At 38.4% G+C, this 23,692-nt stretch overlaps 1 protein-coding gene across 7 annotated transcripts in view; it reads left to right on the top strand.

Annotated features, from left to right (window-relative positions):
- Window positions 1-23,692, top strand: part of Gtf2i (general transcription factor IIi) — a 96,348-nt gene that overhangs the window by 26,174 nt on the left and 46,482 nt on the right. For all 7 annotated transcript variants that reach the window (XM_013149332.3, XM_013149322.3, XM_013149325.3 and 4 more), the window contains exons 3-9: window positions 1,833-1,971; window positions 4,852-4,986; window positions 6,188-6,371; window positions 6,518-6,546; window positions 14,147-14,201; window positions 14,475-14,518; window positions 16,558-16,635. In XM_013149332.3, the coding sequence (XP_013004786.1) occupies window positions 1,833-1,971; window positions 4,852-4,986; window positions 6,188-6,371; window positions 6,518-6,546; window positions 14,147-14,201; window positions 14,475-14,518; window positions 16,558-16,635 (664 nt within the window). The remainder of the gene's footprint in view (window positions 1-1,832; window positions 1,972-4,851; window positions 4,987-6,187; window positions 6,372-6,517; window positions 6,547-14,146; window positions 14,202-14,474; window positions 14,519-16,557; window positions 16,636-23,692) is intronic.

Here is a 23,692-nt window from a genome sequence, read left to right as displayed (position 1 = left end):
TGAAACTATAGTCCTTTTCTCCTCAGCTGTTCTAGTAGCTGGCATAGGCAAATGCCACTGTGCCCAACTGATTTATGGTATTCTGAAACAAGGTCTCAGATGTACCACAGGGAGGCCTAGAATTTATAATTGTCCTGCCTTAGCCTCTGAAGTTTGGTAGTCTAGCTCATTTATTATAAATGGGCCCTGGGTGTGTGTGTGTGTGTGTGTGTGTGTAGTATTGGGGATTGATCCCAGGGTTTTTATACTAAGCTACATCTCTAGACCTTTTTAAATATTTTATTTAGCTAAGTCACTAAATTACTCATGCACGGCTAGAGCTTTCAGTCCTCTTGCCTCGTCTTCCCAGAGCACCGGGATTACAGGTATGTGTTACCATACCTGGCTTCATTAATTTTAATAACACTGAATGGTATGTATATTTGTTATGACACTAAGGTACTTTTTTTTTTCTTAAGTGTATTGGGATTGAGCCCAGAGCCTTGTACATGTTAGGCAAATGCTCTAGCACTGAGCTGTGTTAATATTTTGAGATAGCATCTCATGGAGTTCCCGAGCTTGCACTTGAATTTGCAGTTGTCCTACCTTTAGGCTTCCTAGTAGTTGGGTTTGTAATGTGTGCACTGCCATACCTGGCACCTTTATTTCCTTCTGAGAAAGTTGCACGGTCACATTTGCTAGTGTATGTGAACCTTCTTAGCAAATTTCAGTAGATTTGAGAATTCAGATAGTGTTTACTTACAAAATTTTTTTTATTTTTTGATCTTCCCTTATGTTTTTGACTTTTTAAAAAATCTTTTTATTTTGTCTTTTTTGAAACAGGATCTTGCTATGCAGTATAGACTGGCTTTGAGCTCACTTTGTAGCGCAGGCTGGTCTCAAACTTGGAACTATCATCCAGCCTCAGCCTCCTGAGTGCTGGGATTATAGATGTGCACCACCAGGCCTGGCTCATGTCATTCACTCTTGGTAAAATTGAAATGACCTGTCTTTTGAAACATGATAGTACTAAATAAATCATAATATGTCCATAAATGGGAGATCAGTGAGACATGTTCCCCTGGTTGGCCTCCACAACTCTTGGACTCAAATAATTTCCTGCCTCAGCCTCCCAAATAGCTGGTCTACAGGAATATGCCACCACACCTGCATGTGATGTTTTAAAGACTACTTTATCTTATAGAAGTATATTTAGTAAAAGTCAATAAGTACTGACTCCAGTTGTGTGCATCTGGGGAAATACTTGGGTGGAGCTATGTAGGGCATCCAAGTATCGTCCCTTCCCTTTCAGTAAACACCAGTCACTACCCTGCCAGCAGTATCCTCCTTGGCCCACCAGCCATGTGGCAATTGAGTGTCCCAGCAGTCTATGTCCGTATGTGTTTCTTGAGAACTGTGACATTACGGAGGGTTCTGCTTTTGTTTTTATGAGTTCTGTGTTTTCTTTTGTGTAAAATCAAATACATAATCCATTTATAAAGATAGGTACATGAAGGGGGCTGTGGTGGTGCACACCTGCCATCCCAGTCCTTAGGACTGAGCCAGAAAGATTGAAAGTAAAAGAACAGCCTGGGCTACTTAGCGAAGACCTTGCTCAAAACTAAAATGAGAGAAAAAGGAAAGGAGAAGGATAGGGAAGAGGACTGGAGTGACGGAGGGGAGAAGGAAGGAAGATCCGTTATAGCCGGGACTCTTGTGTGTGATGTTCCATGTGAGCTGGTTCCAGATGATGTGTGAAAACAATTTTGAAGTGTTGGGTTTTTTTATTCATCAAGCAGAAATGGTGCTTTATGCCACGAAATACAACCTAATGCTTGCTATTTGTATTGTAGTGTAAAGAACTGGCGAAGTCCAAGGCAGAAGTGGCCTGCATTGCAGTATATGAAACAGATGTGTTTGTTGTCGGAACTGAAAGAGGACGTGCTTTTGTCAATACCAGAAAGGATTTTCAAAAAGATTTTGTAAAATACTGTAAGCATTATGTTTTATATTTTGTATATTATATAATTTAAGGTTAAGTATTTATAGATAAGACATCATTTTTCTAAATCAGATTTATACTGAGAAACTGGAATATTTACAGAAGCATTTCATAATACTCAAAATGAATCACTGAAGTAATGACATACAAAGGTAGACACTAAAGAGTTTAAGAAAAATGATACCAAGATGTGGGGCTAGCTTGTCATTCCAGCACTTGGGAGACCAAGGCAGGAAGATCATCATGATTTGGGGGCTAGCCTGGAATACATAGTAAGACTGTATCTCAAGAAACCAGAAAAAAAAAAAAGATAAATGTTCATTGTATTGTGTTCTTTCTTAGCGTAACATTTGCTTTGGGTGGAGTACATCAGAAAGGTAAAGTTTTGTATTAGTTAAATTCAGATAAATAGGTCTCCCTATATCCCCCATTTTGAGCTGGGGCTTGCACCCAAGTTCTTACACTCAGCTACTACTCAGCTTTACTTTTTTTTTTTTTTTTTTTGAGACAGTCTTCTTAAGTTGCCCAGGTTGGCCTTAAATTTGCCGTTCTCCTGCCTCAGCTTCGCAAGTAGCTGGTATTATAGGTGTGTACCACCAAATGCAGCTAAAGAGGCTTATTTAGTTCATTCCTCAAGAGGTTCAAGACCCTGCATTTGATTTGATGTTGGCCTTCTATTGACATTTCTCCTGATTTTTTTTTTTTTTGTTTTTTTTTGTCTTTTTGAGACATGGTTTTACTCTGCAGTTCAGGCTGGCCTTGAACTCACTTTGTATCCTAGTTTGGCCTCAAACTCGCTGCAATCCTCTTGCATCAGCCTCCCAAGGCTGGGATTACAGACATGCACCACCATGTCTGGCTTCTTAATAATTACTTAAGTGTTGAAGAAACAATCCTATCTTTGTACAGTCAACTTTGTCCTGCAAAGCTAAATAAGCTTCCCCTGCTCCCCGGACAGTCATCTGTCACAGTCCTCAGTGAGTTTTGTGATCTTCCATTTCTGGAGCATTAGTGAATTCAATTGCCACTGAAATAAAGCCAGTAGTAAAATTGACAGTATGATATTAGGACCTGTGACCTTTCACAGTATGACTGTCTCTAGTGTGTCTACCCCAACGCTTACGATAGGTCGTATATTTATTTGGTGATAGAGAGTTTTATTCAGCATGGAAAGGAAATTTTAAAAGTAGGAATATTCATAGGCACATAATATATAAGAGATCTAAACTTAAATTCTGTTATCCTCTTAGATAAGTATTCATGATTAAGTGAATCAGATCATATGAGAATAAAATGTGTTGTTTGACTCATTAATTAATTTAGATTCTCAGTTCTATTTGTAGAAAGATGTGTCTTGTGCTGAGCGGGGCTCAGCTGTGTAGTATTTGCCCAAGGCCTTGGCCTGGTCTCTAGCACCAACCAGAAGACGATCTGTAGTTCAGCTATAGCTCCGTGCTCTATTCTCCTTCCCATTATAATCCTCTAAGCTTTATGGAAGTGATCTATTTTTGAAATTTTGTTAAATACTTCTTAAATTCTGAGAAAGTTTTAGAGCTTGACTGTGTTGCCTGTTGAAGGTTTGATTGATAATGTCTGGTTGATGTGTGTATCAGCCACCACCTGTCCTGTGAATCCTGTGATCCCACCACCTCTGTGCTCAGCTTCCCTTCCCTCCACTGCCTTGCTCTGTGGTGCTTCCACGTGCAGGACCAACCTGCCTCTTGGTATTTGCACATGGTTTTTATTTCAGTAATTTGATGCCATGGGAAATGATCTTTCTCTGTAACCTAGCACCAATTACAGGTGTTCAGTGTAGGATGGTGTTGAAGTAAAAAGTGCATTTACTGTACCCAGCTTTTTGTACGTCATGGGTGAATCTGCTCATCCTTAAATGTGGGCAGAACCCTTACATTAGCCCACAGTAGAGCAAAATCACACCATACAAAGACTATCTTATAATCAGTGTTGAATATTTTATGATTTATTGAATACTGAAAATGAAAGAATATTTGTATGAATAGTTTTAGCAATTCTTTGAGAAAATTCTAAGTCCTTTGTGGGTGTTTAGGAAAGTGCTATTCAATAGAAATAAATATCTCTCATGTAATTTTACGTGTTATAATTTTGTTCGTTTTGAGACAGAGTCTCACTGTGTAATTCAGGTTGAATCACTATGAGTTTGTGGCCAGCCTGAACTACATGGTGAGACTTCAGGGCCAGCAAGAACTACAAAGCAAGACCCTGCCTCAAAAATAAACAAGTTCCCTCTTTAATCCTCTGTGTGTTTGTGTTTGTGTGTGTGTGTGTGTGTGTGTGTGTGTGTGTGTGTGTGCGCATGCTCAGGTGTGTTCTAGGATGCCCTACCATTGAAATTCATTGCTAGGTTTTTTTTGTTTTTTTTTTTGTTTGTTTGTTTTTGTTTTTTTTTTGGTACTGGGAATTGAACTCAGGATGTTGTGCTTGCCAGGTAGGCATGATGCCACTGAGCCATTTTCCTGTGTCAGTTCTTTTTGTTTTTTGAGACAATCTTGCTTTATGGCCTAGTCTGACCTAGGATACTGAATAGCTGGTATTACTGGAGGGTTCTTTATGACAAATCATATTAGTATATAAGAAAAAAAGCATTTTGTGTGTGTGTGTGTGTGTGTGTGTGTGTGTGTGTGTGTGTGTGTGTGTGGTGTGGTGCTGGGGATTGAACGTAGGGCCTTGTGCATGCAAGACAAGAGCTCTTACCATGAGTGACATTTTTGTTCTTTCCTGAGAACAGGGTCTTGCTCTGTAGTTCAGGCTGGCCTTGAGCTCAATACATTGCCCAAATAGTAAGTTTTTTATGAACCATTACATTGTTAATTATTTTCCATATTTTCCAGGTGTTGAAGAAGAAGAAAAGGCTGCAGAGATGCATAAAATGAAATCTACAGCCCAGGCAAATCGGATGAGTGTGGATGCTGTGGAAATTGAAACACTTAGAAAAACAGTTGAGGACTATTTCTGCTTTTGCTATGGTAAAAGCAACATGCTTTAGTTTTTGAAGAGAGACATTATATAATTGTCATTTAAGAGGTAGATTATGTAATTAACAGTCATGTAACACATTTTCACAAATTGAATAGGGTAGTTCTCAAATACACAGTTAAATCAAGAACAGCCTTTTTTGTTTCCATTTTGAAGGAACCCAGAAAGGATTATGTGAGTAGAGTGATTATTTTTGACACATGTGCTGCTGATCTCCCCACTTCCCTGCAGACTACCTTTGTTAATCTAGTCATGTGTACAGTAGAGCATTTTAGCAAAGAGAAGGGGGTAGTATATGGTGAAATTCAACTCTGAAGTGGCATTTCTAGCCTCTTGGGGACTCACTGCTAAGTGAACAGAAGTGACAGTTATATTTACCCAGTAAGTTTCCAGTGAGAATATTACCTTAAGAATTTCCTGGTATGATAATTAGCTGGGTTTGTCAGGCTTCCGTGACCTGGCTGGATTGTGTGTGGTCACACTTGCTAAGCCATAGTGGACTGGACCCTTCCCTGCCCTGCCCCATGACCCCATGGTCCTCTGTCCCTGGACTATATCCTTGTGCCTTTTCTTTTTTTGAGACAGTATCTCAGAGTCATCTAGGTTGGCCTTGAACTTGTGATCCTGCCTTAGCCTCCTGAGTACACAGGATATAGATTTATACCACTGTGCCTGGTAGTATGGACCATTTCATTTTTAAAGTTGTTTTTGGTATTTCCAATTTGCATTTTTAAGTATTAACAAAAAAGACATAGAATAGTGTTAAAAAACAGCGATTTTTACTTTTCTTTCGTGTAGGTGTTAGAATAAAACATTTTATGTACTTTACATTCTGATCATTTGGACTTGGTTCAGGTTTAGAGCTTTAGGTAAATACTTTTTGCGGGGGAGTAAATACTATTTTAAAGTAGTTTTTAAACTTAATTTTTTTTTAAACTTTTTTTTTGAGAGAAATGGGTGTCACCATGCAGTTCAGGCTGGCCTTGAGCTCCCTTTGTAGCCCAGGCTGTTCTCACATTTGCAGCGATCCTTCTGCCTTAGCTTCCCAAGTGCTGAGATTACAGGGGTGCGCCACCATGCCCGGCTAAGAATGGTATTTATTAAACTGTGATGAGCTAATGATGGTTTAATTTTTAAATTTTAACCATTTAATGATGTTGAATGATGTTCACCATCTTTTTCCTGCTTCAGGGAAAGCTTTAGGCAAATCCACAGTGGTGCCTGTTCCATATGAGAAAATGCTTCGAGACCAGTCTGCTGTGGTAGTGCAGGGGCTTCCAGAAGGAGTGGCCTTTAAACACCCTGAGAATTATGATCTTGCCACACTGAAGTGGATTTTGGAGAACAAAGCAGGGATTTCATTTATCATTCAGAGGTGAATGCTTTCTCCCTTGTTATGCATCGACAGTTTATTCAGATAAAGTTGAATATTTAGCTTATTTTAATGCAGATACTATTTATGTTTATGCTTTATATTAGTTTTATGTATTCATACATAGTTTTTGTTTTGTTTCAATGCAGACCTTTCCTAGAACCAAAGAAACATCTAGGTAAGTGGTTGCTTTATTGACATGATAGCTGCCTAGATTCCTTAGCTCTTTGCCAGATTTGAATACATTTTAAGGCTTTCTCATTTTTTATGGAGACTGGTATAAAAGGTTCAGTGAGCTGGAAAAGCAGAGGCCTTGTGTTCTCTTGAGTCAGGATCTTACTGTGTAGCTTGGCCTGGCCTTGAACTCCAGATTCTCTTGCCTCAGCCTTCCCACTGCTAGGATGATGGGCCTGCATTGCCACATCCCCACAAGGCTTATTTAATTTGTTTTCGCTGAGCTGTTTGTTTTATGCTAGACAGCCAGTGTTTTATGTTTGTAGTATATAGTATCACATACTGGATCTGTTGTTCCTGTACAGAAATATGAGCAGGATTTAATTTACCTAGTGTGCACTGAGGTGGCAAGACATTCTTGGTCAGGCGATTTGTTGGGGAGAGAGGTAGAGAACTGCATATGACATTAAAGCTTTGTTTCTGTGGTGCTGAGGTTCCTTATCCTTTCAGGTAAGGCAAACTATATCACTGAGCTATCTTAACCCTCACCCTCACCCTCATCAGAGTTTTGGAGAGCTGAGTGTACCTGAAGATAGACAGGTCCTTAAAGCAAGTGCAGGTGGCATTGCCCTGGAGGCACGGGCTTCCTTTGTCACTCTGTAGGATTGATCAGGAAGAGGACGTTTTGATGGCCCCTGAAGAATGAGGAGGATCCTACCAGGACTTCTGTAGGGAAGTGTGCCCATTCCGTTTGAAGGAAAAATGTGGTATAGTAGTGGCACCCTTCAGAGCCAAATTTGAGACTTTTGAAAATAAGTAACTGTTACCATTGGAGACCTCTTAACCTTTTAAGAATAAAGGAAAAAGTGATACATATGTACCTATGTGCACACAGTTTACTGTCTTTGGTGTGTTTGAGCCTATGATTAAATGGGGAACACCTTTACTTCCCATTTCCCTTTTGAAAGAACCTGGAAAAAATATTGAGTTTTTTTTTGGTTTTGTTTTGTTTTGGTACCAGGGATCAAACTCACCACCTTGTGCTAGCCAGGCAGGCACTCACACCACTGAACTAAATCCCCAGCCCAAGCTGTTTGTTTTTGACAGGGAGGGAGTCTCACTGGAGGGCGTGCCCAGGCCAGCCTTAGCTTTTAGGATGCCCGGAACCTGCTCTGTAGCTCAGGCTGGCCTTCAAACCTACTGGCTTTTTTGTTTGCTTTTTGAGTAAAAGTCTCAATATATGGCTAAAGCTGATGTCAAACTCATTATGTAGCACTTACTGGTCTCCTCCTCCTGCCTTAGCCTTCCTGAGTGCTGGATTTCAGGTATCTGTGCTTGGCTCATGTTTTATGTTTTTCTTAAATAACTTCTTTTTTGGGCTAGGGTTTTAGCTCAGTGGCATAAGCGCCTGCCTTGCAAGCGCGTGGTCATGAGTTCAATCCCTGGTACCGGTAAACAAAACAAAAACACTCCCCCCACCCCCGCCTTTTTGAGACAGGGTTTCAATATGCAGTTCAGACTGGCTTTGAACTCACTTTGTAGTCCTGCTTGGCCTGAAACTTAAAGCAGTTCTTCTGCCTTCCAAGTGTTTACTTGGAAGGCATATGCCACCAAATCTGGGTTAAATAATCTTTTGACAATATTTTCAGCATGATGAAACAATGAATTGTTCACTACTATTACTTTACTAAAGAAGGTTTCCTTTCTTTGGGGGTTGCCCTGGCAACTTATTGAAAGTTAGCTGGTACCTAGGATATTGTAGTCTTCTACAATGAAGGCAAGACTTTCTTGAGATGTAGCTTACAGCTGCCACCCACATGTACTCCAGAGCTGGCAGTGCAGTTAGGTGAGCATGCCTGTGTCCCCAGTTCCTTCAGCCTCGACTTTCCCTTCGCACCTCCTGTCCTCAGGCCGTGGCTGTCCTGCCTGTCACTACAGTCACTTAGGGCTTTACCTGTTATCATGTGAACAGAATCATATTGTACACACTTTTTTTTGGTTTGTTTTGAAATGTATCCATGTTTTATGTATCAGTAGTTCATCCTTTTTTTTTTTTTTTTTTGCCAAGTAAGATTTCACTTCTATCTATTATGATATATCATAATTGGTTTATTCATTCGTCTGGTGTTGAGTATTGGGTAGTTTACTGCTATAGGAAGTACTGGGTTATCTGGTAATTACAGGTTTAACTTTTTAAAAGAAAATGTCAAGTGGAGTTTTGAAGTGTTTGAGTTTGAAGTTATATGAAATTCCAGTTCTACATCTTCATCAGCTGGTAGAGTGCTTCTCATTTATTCTTCCACTTCCTCTTTCAATTGCAGTGTAGTTTGCATGTAAAATTTACCATGTTGAAGTGTACAATTCATGATATTTTTCCTTTTTTTATTTTAAAGAGAATAAAACAAAACAGAACAAAGCAAATCAGAACAGAACAATGCAGGCAACACAGCACTTCACAACAAGACAGTAGGACATCAACAGTGGCTACCTTAATTAATGTCTCTTGTTATCTTTGAAATAGTTGACCATACCTTCACACACAATAATATCAAACATAACAAAAGAGTATAAAACCACTCAAAAGAATGAAAGCATCACAGGACTTCAAAAACAGTTAGCAAGGGCTGGGGATTTAGCTCAGTGGATTAAGTGCCTGCTTCGCCAGCATGGGGTTCAGTTCAAACCCTGGTACCAAAAAAAACAGATAACCGGAAATTAAAAATGGCTACTATAATAGCTCATTTTCCTCAAAAAAGTTGTCAATAGCATCACACATAATAAAATCAAATAAAATATAACAGGATAGAACCAATCAAAACAAAAGAACAAAAGCATGATAGGACTTCAAAATAAGATGATCATAAATCAGCAGTGACTATTACAATGTCTTGTTTTCTTCAAAATAGCTGTTTATACCATCACACATAATAAAACCAAAACAGAATAAAACCAATCAAACATGAATAAAAGCATTATAAGATTTCAAATCAATATAATAGGAAACTGTGATTACCTTAAAATATCCCACGATATTCAAAATAGCTCCCCCTACCATCAGAGTAAAACCTAACACAACAAGAGAGAACAAGGCCAAACCTAACAAAATTGTGAAAACAATGCAAGAGAAGACAAGATAATAAGAAATCAACAGTAGTTACCACCTTTCCCTCACAGGTGTTTGCTCTCCTATCACTCTTGCATTATTTTGCTTTTGGATCCCATTAACTCCTTGTGTTTCTTATGGTAAGGTTCATGTGTGTAGGAGTTCAAATTGTTTTGCCCATGAAGATGATTTCCATTTGCCGTCCGTTTACCTACAGGGCCTCTGAGATTATTCTACTTTATAGCTGGGTAGCTTTCCACTGCATGAAAATACCATGTCTTTCTTACCCATTCTGTGGTTGATGGGCAAGTTATTCTTGCCTATTTTTTTTCTGATTTCCTGTCACATGGAACAGTTGTTTTCTCTCCTTTGATTTTTAGTCTGTGAATTTCCTTTCCAGTTAAATGTGTTTCTAGTATATATCGATGGATCTTTTTTCTTGATCCACTCTTTCTTTTTTCTTTTTTTTTGTCTTTTTCATTTTTATCCAGTACTGGGGCTCGAACTCATGACCGCTTGCTTGCAATGCAGGTGCTTATGCCGCTGAGCTAAATCCCCAGCCCCTTCTATTTCTTTTAATTGCTGACCTGAGACCATCTGTGTTAATGGTTACGAGAATACATTGGTTCGTCCCTGCCATGCTGTCCTCCTGTTGTTGGACCTCTACTTTTCCCCTTCATTCAGTTGCCTTTCTTGTTTGGCAATTCTCCTCTGCTGCTGTTCCTAGAACCATGGTCATCTTTTATCTCTAGAATATCCTTTAGTAATCTGTAGGGTTGGTTTGGTAGTCATGAATTCCTTCAGTTTTTCTTTATCATGTAAGTATCTTATTTTTCCATCAATGTTGAAAGATAGTTTTGCAGGGTAAATCAATCTGGGTTGGAAGTTGTTTTCTTTTAGGGTTTGAAACACTTCAAACTCTTCTTGACTTGATGCTTTGTGTTTATAAGTCTGCTGTGATTTTGATTGGTTTTCTTTTATAGGTGATCTGTCTCTTTATCAGCTTTTAATATTCTGTTGTGCTGAATTTCTGGGATTTTGATTATTATATGTCTGAGTGTAGATTTATTTTGATTATGGCTAGTTGGAGTTCTATATACTTCACTTATTCTGCATGCCAGATCCATTTCCCATGTTTGGGAAGTTTTCTTCTATTTCTTCTGTAAATATCCTTTTAATTTCATTTATGTTGACCCCTGCTTCTTCACCAACACCTGCCACTCTTTTATCTTCTTTGTATCATCTTGTAGTCATTGAGTTGTTATTTCCTGATTCTGTGTTATTTTTAAAAGATCTTTCCTTTCATGATCACTAGCTGCAATACGATCTTCAAGGTTTGAAAGTCTTTTGTGTCTGTCAAGTGGTTTTGCCAGCTTTTGATTGAATTTTTAACTTCCTGGATCTCTTTGAATCTGTTTCATGCGTAGTAATTCCCTTCTATATTGTTCATTCAAGGTTTACATCATTTTCCTATGCTCTTTTTTGGTCTATGTCTTCTCTAGACCTGCTGAGCAATTCTTTCAGTATGTTGGTGATTTCTTTTATGTGAGACATTTCTGATTTGACTGCTTCTACAATCTCATGAAGTTGGTTCCTTACTTCATTTGCTATCCTCTCAGAGATTTCAGGTGTGTAACTTCCATTTACTTCCATGACTGTATCTCCCAGCCTTTTCTGTGTGGGCTAAAGGTCTGAGATTGCCTTTTGCTCCTTCGTTTTGACATTCTCCTGGGTTCCCCCCAACAAGCTGGTTGTGTGTCCCCAGGCACTTCCATTTTGGCTTCCCCTACACAGTGTAGGGGGATGGGATAAGTACCTGGGGGTTCCTCTTACCCTAGATTTACAGAGTGGTAGCAGGGTGTTGGAGTGGGCTTCTTCAGACCTGTGCAGCTCTACTGGGGCTTCCCTAATGATCAGGGGTGCATGAAGGTGGCGCTGCCCACGATGGTGACAGACATACACGAGTGTATTTGTCTGGTTCTGTTAGTAGGTGATGGCTGTCTGAGGGAACCAAGGGCCTCCAGTGGTGGCCTACAGATGCACAAGGCTTACCTGGCTGTGCGTCTCTGCTCCTGCTGGCTGCCTGCAGAAAGGAGTCTTCTGGTGGCAGCTCCCTGCAGGTGAAGGCGGATCTGCTGCTTGTCTTCGCTGGCACTGGCCACCTGCAGGACATAGCCCTCCAGTGGCACTGCCTGGCAGCCAGACAGATCTGCTTCTCTCTGCTTGTGCTGGACACCAGTAGGGAAGGGTCTTCCGGGGGCAGTGCCTGGCAGGCAGAGTTGGATCTGCTGGCTCTCTTTGCCTGCGCTGAGTGCGCCTAGGAAAGAGCCTTCCGGTGGTGGCATATAGCAGGCAGAGGCAGCAATTCATGATTTTTAATATACTTAAAAGTTGAGCAGCTGTTTCTAATTCCAGATCATTTCTGTCACTCTGAAAGAAGTCCCCAACCAGTTAGCAGCACTGCTCCCTGGTCCTGAGCTGCTGCTCTGCTGCTCCCGGCTCTCTCCTTCCCTCCCCTCCCCCACGCCATACTGGGAATTGACACTCTTCACACTGAAATGCTTCCCCAGCCCTTTTTATGTCTATTTCTAATTTTGACACAGGGTCTCACTAAATAGCCTTGGCTGGCTTGGCATTTGGATAGTCCTCCTGTTTCAGCCTCCCAGAGTGATGGGTTTATAGTGTATGCCACCACACATGGCCAGAGTTAGTCCTCAGTAGTTTACCCTGAGCATCACTCTGGCAGTGCATTTGTGTACTAACTATCCTCAATGTTGCTCAAACAGGTGGCATTTTAGTTTTGTTTTTTGTTTTTTTGAGACAGGTTCTATGTAGTTCAGGCTGGCCTTGAGCTCACTTTGTAGCCCAAGCTAGCCTGAAACTCCCAAGTGCTGGGATTACAGGCGTGAGCCACCAGCGCAGCACGCCAATTGATTCTTGTTTGTATAAGATAACATTCATACCTCTACTACTACTTCTATCTACTATAGTACTGATATCTACTATTTCTTGCTTTATATTTAGGTTTGTATTTAGAACATTTTATTTGTTTTTGGTGTTCGTTTCTAATGAAATCTAGTAAGTTCTGGTTATGTTTTTTTACTAGTCATGTTTACTTTATTTGTAGAAAAATTACCTATAATTTTGTGCTACAATCTATAGAAACTCTCAGCCAGGCAGGATGGCGCATGCCTGTGATCCCAGCACTTGGGAGACTGAGGCAGGAGGATCATTTCAAGTTCGAGGCCAGCCTAGACTGCATAGTGAGACCCTGTCTCAAAAAGACATACAAACAATCTATTAAAAAACTCTTAATTACACTAGATGCAATTTTTATACTTTTCCCAAACTCAGCGATATCCTTACAATATAAAGCAGACACATTTTGGGACACTGAGACTAAACAGGAAGGAACTGTCAAAGTATCTGCAGAAGAAAGAACGAAGAAAGAAAATGAAGAAAAGATGAATGTTAGCATGTCAGAGAGAAAAAGTGTGTACTATGAAATGGAAAGACAAAGGCATCTCTTTATTGTCAACTATTCATAGTACAAAAATGATAAGACTGGAAAGAAATGAAACTAAAATATTCCAGTACTGGTCAGTGATTATCATAATTCTGTGGGTGGTGCTGACAGAGTTGACCCACATCTGATAAGTGATCTTGTAATCAAAGTGAGGAAAAAAATTACCATAAAATACTTGTGAAAACGTATTGTTAAAGACAATAATGTGAAAAGAACTTGGAAAAATACTGGATACTACTGTCTAGATTATAGTGTTGTGTAGTATATTGGATATTTTAAGTTATACCATACACTTAAAAATTATTGGTAAAATTTGATTAAATTGTCATATTTTTATTTCCTGTTATAAAAATTAATGCAAAAATATAATTTTTGGTCATCTTGGGGTTTTTGTTTTGGTTTGGTTTTGGTGCTAGCAATTGAATTCATGCCCTTACACTTGCCAGTCAGGCTCTGTGCTGCTGAGCTATATCCCCAGCCCTGGTCCTCCTATATTTAAATAATTTGACTCGGTGTTAAGAGGAACGTATATCAAAATCATTTATACATCAGCACAGTTTTTATTCTACCTTACTTAAGAAACTGTATTTTTGTATGTATTTCACTGACTAAAATCTGCTGTGTGTGAAAGCATACATCTATAATCCTAGCACTTTAGAGGCTGAAGCAGGAGAATTGCTGAGAGTTCAAAGCCAGCCTAGGCTACATAGTGAGTTTTGATCCAGTCTGAATTTCATAGCATAGAACAAAAAATAAAACATATGTCTCATAAAACAAAAAATAAAAATAAAAAAGATGGTAGTAAGTGAGAAGTTGTCAACCTTTATTTTCTTTACAGGGAAAAACAAAGTATACTGTTGTGTAACTGATAGTTTTCTAATGACCCAGCCCTCACCCCTCAGAAGCATTGAGACACATTAGTTATATTCGAAATTTTGAGAAAACCTCAATGTAATTTTTCATTGTTGTTTGTAGGTGGTCGTGTAATGGTTACAGATACCGAAAGGTCAATAATGTCTCCCAGTGGAAGGTAAACCATCATTTATTGATACTAGCAGATTGTTATACTTATTAGGGTTACTAGACTATTCCAGACATCTTAAGCCACAGGTCTCTATGTTTAGTACACAGTTAAGTCATTTTGGGGACTTGTGAAAATGTACTTTTTGACTTAGTTGTTGTGAATAACGCTGTTTTTTGATGGAGCAAATGCCCTTCACCATGTTGTGGATTGCATTTGAGTAGTACTGTGTGAGTCATCTTTACCCCTGTTTAATTTCATTTGGATTATTTCTTCTTTCAGTTGTGGCCCCGTCAAAGTGAAAACTGAACCCACAGAAGATTCTGGTATGCTTTTAGAATCAGTAGTAAAATTAAAGAAGAATTTTTCTTATTTTAGAAGTTATATTTTGATTTATTCATTATTGTGTTGTCTCAGTGAGAAATGGGCAGATAGTACAAATATTTGCCCACTGTGACTGTTGATTAATACGACCATATTATAAAGAGAGCTTGCTCTTGCATGGAGCCAAAAGGTTGTTGCTCACTAATGTTTATAAGTGAAAACATACTGTGCTTCTGTCCCTCCGCCTGCTTTAAATACAGGTAAAAGATGACCTGTTATATAGTGCTTTTACAAAAATCAGTGCTCTCATTCTATTCCTTTTCCCTTTGTACTCCCATTCTGTACTTGCCAAGGAAAATATTTTCAACTCAGAACTTTTTAGTATTTGCTTACCTATTTTCTCATATAAGGTTTTTCTTTTTTTGAGCGCATAGCATTATAAAGGTAAAATTTCTAAATTTATACACCTTAAGGATCACCAGCTTGTTTGTTTTTTCAGTACTGGAAATTGAACCCAGAGTTCTACACATTTCAGGCACACACACTGCCCCAAGCTGCAACCCTAGCCCGTCACCTGCTTTAGGGTTCAAATGCATAGTTCTGTAAACTTAGTGAGTTTTACAGTGATCCCTGCCATCCAAGTTTTGAGTATTTCTGTAATCCCAAATATGGTGCCTATTTCCATCAGTCTTTGTTACCATAAGTAATCAATAAAGTTTTTATGAATTTGTCTTAGCTGACATTTCGCATAAGTAGGATTACACAGTATGTATTTTGCATTTTTCCTTAATTCTGCCTCATGTTTTGAGGCCCATGTTCAAACAAAGTTTACATCTATGAGCGTCTTGAATAAAAACGCTGTAAACTCTGTTGTATGGATACGTTACCTTTTTTCTCTATGAGTATCATTTAATAGATGTTTGAGTTGTTTCCACTTCCCAGCTGTTGTAAATAACATTGCAGGGAGTGTCCAGTGTGTCTTTGTTGGGAAGTACATTTCATTGCTCTTGTAAATGCAAATTGCTGGCAGTCACTGTCAAACTTTTATGCAATATGGTTCTACCCACCTCCCCATGCTCTTTGCATGCAGATTTTTGTGTTTCTCTACCTTGGCCAAGCTTTCTGTATCTCAGTGCTGAGTATGAGCCCAGGGCCTCGGGCATGCTGAAGAATGCTCTATCCCTGAGCTACCTTACTGTCCCATCTGTTTTTTGAGATTATCCCTCAGTAAATTGTTCAGACTGTGATCCTCTGGCCTCAGCCCCCTAAGTAGCTGGGATTACAGGCACACGTCACTTCCCTGATTACAATTTTATTGAAAGCTGGTTTTGTTTTGTTTTGGTCATTCCAGGACTGTGTGAAGAGTTAGAATAAAAAGAACTATGTTGTTTTTAATATTAGGTAATTTTGGAGGGTAGGATGTTACTACTGTTAATGTAGTTTTATCTTTTCCTTAGTGATGTTGGAGGGGCATGTGAGTTTTTATGGTATTTACTCATGAAGAGAATACATAAACTGGATAACCTGCCATGTAGGCTGCAGGTGGGGGTCCAAAACTTAAGTCACACACAACAAAATTTCACATTTTTGAATAGCAGTGACACACATATGAGCTCTTCCAGAGGACAGGAAGGAGCTGCCAGTTGTATTACGTCTGAGTGCTCCCTGTTACAAAGTCTGTCAGCTCTGGGATTTTACTATTCTTTCTGATTAGTTCAAAAAATACATTATGTAGCACATTTCTGGTTTCATCTATAAATCAAGGCTGACAGGTTCACTTTCCTGTGTTACTGAACTAATTAGAAATAGTATATCGTGTAGGTAGAGGATGAAAAGGCAGCAGAGGTAAGAACTCATAAGAAAAATTAGCAGAGAAAATACCAGAGGATGAATAGTTGATAAGATTTTGACTTGGTTGGGGTTATGGATGATTTTTTTTTCTCCCTGCCACCTGCCAAGCTTTATCCTTCCCAAATCCACGTGCATTCTGTGTGATCTTAATGCCCTGTCATTAACTCTTGGGTTGCTTTTGCTTTTATAGGCATCTCATTGGAAATGGCAGCTGTGACAGTGAAGGAGGAATCGGAAGATCCTGATTACTATCAATATAACATTCAAGGTGATACTATGTAATGTGGTTTCTCAAATAGTATTGGTAGTTAAGGTTAAAATTTGTCTTTGTTTGTTTGGGTGTTTTGCTTTTGTGTTTTTGAGAAAATGTAGCTATGTAGTTCAGGCTAGCTTTGAACTTACTATGTAGCCCGGGCTGGCTTTGAACCCACAGCAATCCTTCTGCCTCAGCCTCCCAAGTGCTGGGATTACAGACATACAACACCCTGACTGGCTTAAAACTTACCTCTTTACCTGCATTTCTTAAATGTTTTGTTTATTGGTCCTTGATTGGCATTTATACTTGTAATTCACCACAGGGATAAGACACATTCAGAAATAATAGTGTATGTTGGAGAAATATAAAGTAGCTATTACCATTCTTCAAGGATAGGCTAAACTTAAAATTCGGTTCCAGTTTTCTATTTGTAAAATGTAAGGTCTTCTGAACTTCTCCTTATTTTTATTATAATTATAGAAGCATAAAAGTTATATAAGCTAGTAGAATTTACTGTGATACTTACATAGTATATATATCTTCTGTTGTTTTATGTCCATGCATCTTTCTTATACTTTCTCTCCCCCACTTTTGGTTTTGTTGTTGTTGTTGTTTGCTTTTGTTTTTTTGAGACAGAATATCACTGTGTAGTTCAGGCTGGCCTTGAACCCACAGTCCTCCTGCCTCAGCCTCCCAAGTGCTGGGATTACAGGTGTGTGCCACTGTGCCTGACTCTGCTTCTGTTTTTGTTTCCTTTGCACTGTTGGGGATCAAATCCAAAGCCTTGTGCATGCAAGACATGTACTATACCACTGAGGCGTATGCCAAGCGCCCTTCTACTTTTCCTTCTGAAATAGCAGAAATTTCTGAGTATTATCACGGTCTTAAACATCTGTAAAGTCTGCGACACTGATGAATTCTAGCTATTGTCATTCTGTTCCAGTATCTTCTTGATTATTCAGATAGAATTGAATGCTGAAATTTCCCAGCAGTATCCTTCATGTATTGATGTGCTCTACTTAAGAGAATGTTTTCTTTTTTTTATCACTAGCTTGGTTTTCTATCAATACATAATTACAGTCTATTAAGCATTACAAATGAAGCCTATGGCTGGTTTTGTTATGTGCACACCTGTGAAACTGTCTTCAACCAAGATAATGAAGTAACCCCAGATGTTTCCTGGTGTCATTTTGTAATTCATTGCTTTCTGTAGCCCTTGGGCAATCGCTGATGAATTTTCTATCATTTTAGTTTTGTGTTTCCTAGAGATTTGTGTAAATGGAATTATAACCACAGTGCATCAGGTGACCAGCCTGTACCACCATGGCCTACATTCCCACTGGGTACTTTGCATTTGCCAGTCCTTGTGCATGTTCTGTGACATGGATACGTGTGTGTATCATTGCTGTGTTACCCGTACAACTTAGAGTATTTCTTGTAGTTGAATCATCCAGCTTTATTACTCTTTCAAAATTATTTTATCTATTTGAGTTTTTAAAACCCTTTTATATAAGTTTTTATTTTATTTTATTTTTTTAGATACTGAGAATCAAACTTAGGACTTTGTGCTTGTCAGGCAGGTGCTGTGCACTATATCCCTGGCCTCTATAAGTTTTTTTTAAAAATCAGCTTGTTGTTTTGTTCAACAAGAACCTGGGGATTCTAATGGGGATTGTGCTGAGCCTATGGGTCAGTTTAGATTAAACGACTTGATAATGAATCTTTTTTTTTTGTCTTTTTCTTTTTTATCGGTACCAGGGATTGAACTCACGACTGCTTGCTTGCAAGGCAGGCGCTTATGCCACTGAGCTAAATCCCCAGCCCCTTGATAATGAATCTTTATAATGCTATATGTGACTTACCTATTTCATCAGAACTTTACTGTTTTCATTATACAGTTTTGTACACTTAATGTTTTTTAAAATGGTCCTCCTATGTAATTCAGGCCAGCTTTGAACTTACTATGTGTAGCCTCCGCTGGTCTCAAACTTGTGATTCTCCTGCTTCAACCTCCATGGTATAAAAGTGTATGGTGCTATGCCCAGCCTAAAGTTTTGTTTTAAATTGTGTGTGTGTGTGTGTGACAGAGAGAGAGAGAGAGAGAGAGAGAGAGAGAGAGAGATTGATTGATTGATTGTGCTGGCTATGGCTAGGACCTTTCTTCAATGTTAAGTTGGATGTTAGTGGTGAGAGCACAGATCCCAGATTGTAACTGGCTTTTGTTTTGTTTTTAACTACCATTTGAAGTTGAGGAAGTTGATAGTTCGCTGAGGCTTCTTATGAAGGTTGAATGTTGGGGTGGATTTTGTTTTATTTTGTTTGGAGACAGGATCTCAGTATGTAATTCAGGCCTGCCTTAAACTCACTATGTAACCCAGAGTGTCCTCAAACTCAAGGTGATCCTCTTGCCTCAGCCAAAAGTTTTAAGCTGGGCAGTTGGATGTTCTGAGTCTACAGAGGACTCAGAATACTGATCCCAGCTGCATATTTCTTAAATTTCCTTTTTCTTTTCAATAAGACAGTTTTTATTTTAATTGATGTGCTTTTCTTTTGCTGCTTTACTTTTGTTTCTTAAAAATGAAGACTACACCACTGAGGTCATCTTTTCTAATGCTGGCATTCATTTCATGCTGTGAATTTTCCTGTGTTACTGGCCATGGTAAACTTTCCTGAAATGTCATTTGTTCTTGTTGATTGGTATAGTGTTTTGGGTTGTCTATGTCCTTACTGATTTTTCTGCTAGTTCCCATGAAGTATACCGGATTGCCTCTGTGGATCTGTCTCTTTGTAGTTTTGGCTTATCAGTTTTGCTTTATGCATTTGGAAGATCTGTTTGTCAGTGTTCTAGAACAACTCCTCTGCCTGGGATCCCTCTCTGGAAACCACCAGTGTCCTGAACAGTTAGATTTATTTTGACTGTTTTTGTATTTAATATAAATGGAATGTTTTGACATGTACTCTTTTGGCCTTCTTTTATCAACATAGTGTTTGTGAGACTTTATTATATTTATTTACAGATCATTTACTTGGAATGGTGCATTAAACAGTGTTTCCTTAAAAATTTAGTACTGGGTGTAGTGGTGGCACATTTTTGTAATCCCAGCATATGGGAGGCTGAAGCAGAAGGATTGCTGCAAGTTAGAGGTCATCCTGGGCTACAAAGTGAGCGCAAGGCCAGACTGAACTATATAGTGAAACCCTGCCTCCAAAAAAGAAAATTACTATTTAAAGTCTGCAAGCGTTAGACAAATCTGCTCAAGTTTACAGAATCTTAGTACTTTGTCTGCATTTACAACTCTAAGAAATAATACCTAAGTATATAGTTGAAGACCTTGCTGGGCTCTCCCAAATATTATTCTACTGACTACTTCTCTTGGAAATTGAGGATTATTCTTCCTGAAAACTTCTACTATGCGTTGATTTCCAAAAAGTGTCTGTCTGTATATTCATACAAATACACTTTACATGCACTTTTCCCTAAGTTTTAAAACTTAACACAAAGCATCATACAGCATGTTTTTTGTATACAGTATGTAATTTAGTTTGTGGCTTTCAAAATTTTTCTTTTGTCATAAGTAGGTGAAACAGTGTTGGAGTATTTACATGATATGATTATAATCCATTTCGTTTGTCAGTGCTCACGTGATAATTACATTTTCTTTACCCTTTGGTGGTGTTTTTTTTTTTTTAATTTATTTATTTATTTTTATTTATTTTTTTTTTTTGTCTCTCTTTTTTTTTTTAATCGGTACTGGGGATTGAACTCATGACCATCTACTTGCAAGGCAGGTGCTTATGCCACTGAGCTAAATCCCCAGCCCTGGTGTTGTTGAAAGGCCTTGGTTGTATCTCTAGTGCACAGGTCTGTGTTTTGTCAAGTGACACTCACATGTGAATATAGCATTTTTGTTTTCACAATGTTTGGTAGCATTTCAAGAGTAAGACAGAAATATTCTGCCTGTCTCAGGGTGAATTCAAATCCAGGTGCTTAACAAACATAGGTAATTTAAAAATGTGTGACATTTTAAAAATATGCTAGACAAATACTGGCCACCCCCAAAGTGTAGTTTGGCAGTAATAATTTCAGGCAAAAAAATAGGGAATAAGTCTCATTCCTTTGAGCACCTGCATTCCATTCTTTGAGTAAATCCTGTATCTCTTATCTCTAATAAATCTTTTCATGTCTCTTTCACTGGCATTTCCTGAAAATTACTTTTCTGTGACACAATCAGTGAACCTACAAATTTAATTTATTTAATTATTTTTGAGACAGAAACTTGCTGTGTAGCTCCGGCTGGCCTTGAACTCACAGCAATCCTCCTGTCTCAGCCTCTTGAGTGCTGGGATTACAGGCATGCACCACCACAACTGGTAAACTTACTTTAAAAGGGTGGGATGAGTTCCTTATTTCAGCCTTCAGAACATCACAGACCCAACCCAGTGACATTGTTCTTTGCAACCACAAAGCCTCATAAGAAGAGATATCCAGTGGGTGACTCTGATTGGTGTGTAGGTCTTCAGAGCTGTAAAAGGACATGATGCTGGTGACTTCCAGACTAAAGTTGCTCATAATCAGGGCCTTTCTCAGATTTATGAGATTGTTAGGTAGTTGCATTACAATAGTTCATTGTGCCTAAATGGTATATAGTCTAGCCAATGTCACTGTAAAGATTGATTGGGCGATTGTTCTATCTGTAAACAAGTATATTCTAGTACTTCCTTATTTTGTTCTTTTTTTTTTTTTGGTCTTTTTGAAAAGACATTTTGCTTTTTGTTTATTTGGGTTTTTTGCTTTTAAATGTAGAAAGTTTTCTTAGCATACATATAACTTTGTGTCAAAATGGGATGAAATGAAATCATGATAATGTTACTTGTTTCCAAATTATATATCCTCAGAAACTATTTTAAGTTTCTAAAGAACCAAGTGTAAGTTTCACTAAAATGTTAAACAGAGAGTTTAACAATACCCCACAAGGTTCAGAAATCTAATACTAAAAACTTTCTGAAATCATAGTACAAACTAAGCTACCTGTGTGAAAATTAAAGAAAGGAGAGATTCTGTGGCTACATCATGAAATCATAGTCATGTTATTTTTGCTGACATCAATTGTATTCATTTCGTTGAACAGACATTGTATATTGAAAGTATACAGTGCAGTGTGTTACTCTTCATATTGTGAAATTACCACATTCTTCCTTGGTAGTATTCAGATCACCCAGCACAATTATCTTTTGGGTATATGGGGAAAATGCTTAAAAAACTTTTAGCAAATTATGATGATCTGTAGCACTATATCAGTCACTGTGGGATCTATAAAATATGAAGTGTTTTCTTAGAAAGAAACAGAATTAGGTAAAAGTTTATGTAATTGGATAAAAGCAATTAAAAGTTATTTTATACTAAAACAAATTTAAATTGGGCCAGGGATATAGCTCAGTGGCACAGTGCCTGCCTGGCAAGCACAAAGTCCTGAGTTTGATTTGGTACCCAAAAACCAAACCAACACAAAACAATGTATTTTTAGAAGAAAAACCCCCAATGGTTATAGTGAACGGTGTCATCACAATTGTTAAAGCTAGGTGTCATCATGATTGTTTGCTCTAGGTTTCAGTTTTTGTAGTAAAACTTTATGAACTATTTCTAAAAAGGTATAAGCAGGGTGTGGCTATGCATCTCTGTAATCCAACACTTGGAAGGCTGAAGCAGGAGGATCATGGTGAAGTTTGAGGCCAGCCTGGGCAACAAAACCAAGTTCAGAGCAACCTGAATGGCATAATGAGACCCTGTCTTAAAAAGACCAAAAGGGGCGGGGGGCATAGAGTGAAAATACATAAAGGAGTAAGTAAGTCTGAAGTTGAACTCTGATAGTGTAACCTCAAAGTAAAAGTAGAAATAATTTTTTTTTTTTTTTTTTTTTGTCTTTTTCCTTTTTATCGGTACCAGGGATCGAACTCACGACTGCCTGCTTGTAAGGCAGGCGCTTACGCCGCTGAGCTAAATCCCCAGCAAAAGTAGAAATAATTAACAAAATCATGATGAATTTATCAATCTGTATAATCACATGGGCAGTTTTAACAACTATTAGCTAGTAATGCATTAAGCTGATGAATACTTAGATTTAAATATAATATTTTAAGTACAGCTAACAAGTGTAAGCTAATTGATACATGCAAAGAATAATATTAACAAAGCTTGGATCATTTACAAAGCTTGACTGTAGGGCTCGGTGATAAAGAGTCCTTGCCTAGCATTCACAGAACACTGAGCTCATTTCCCATTACTGTCCCCCTTTAAGAAACTTTAAAAGTTGACTGTATATAACATTTGTTGACAGGTAACCCTAGTAAATTGCCTTAACATGATATAATTAAAATACAAATCAATAATAGAAGTTATTTAAAATGAGAATTCTAAGAAACACGCTTGTAATTAAAGACAACCTCATTATTTGGTTGAGGACTAATGTAGTTGAGTGTTGGAACAATGACCAGCATGTACCTGCTCCTGGATTCACCCCTACCTCGCACCCCAAGAGACTAGAATGTTGACATCCTACAACTGAGCTACTGTAATGCTTTTCCTGGACTTAGAATTGTGTCCCTTATACCCAGTGTCACATGGCCAGGAAGCAGTCATTCTTGCTCTTGACTTCAGGACCCTCCACACAGTCTTGCTCTTAGTGGAGATTCTAAATACACATACTTTTTAATTTGTCATGCAACTGTTCACTTTTAGCGTTGTTGTTAAAGACAACATAACCTGCCCAGAGGTTACACTCGACCTTGAAACACACTGCCCCCAATGTGTGTCACTAGCCCATAGTTGCTATCTTTTATGCTGTGTGCTTTACTTGTAATGTGTAGTGGGGCAGATGTCTTTGTGAATCTCATATATATGTATTAGTGAATTCTGTCAAATCCCTTAGGTGGTTTGTCCAGTGCTGTTGAGAAACAGTGAAATGATTTGTGCTCGCATTAATGAAAGAACTCATATTTTGATGTAGCCATTGTAAGCAATGTTTTGTTTTGTTTTGTTTGATCTTTTTCGTTATTATCGGTACCAGGGATC

The sequence above is a fragment of the Cavia porcellus genome, unplaced genomic scaffold (genome assembly GCF_034190915.1).
Source record: "Cavia porcellus strain 051 isolate PalLab524CR breed Dunkin Hartley unplaced genomic scaffold, mCavPor4.1 scaffold_23, whole genome shotgun sequence".
Classification (NCBI taxonomy): Eukaryota; Metazoa; Chordata; class Mammalia; order Rodentia; family Caviidae; genus Cavia; species Cavia porcellus.
The sequence above is the reverse complement of the archived record's forward strand: the minus strand, read 5'-3'. Positions and strand labels throughout refer to the sequence as shown.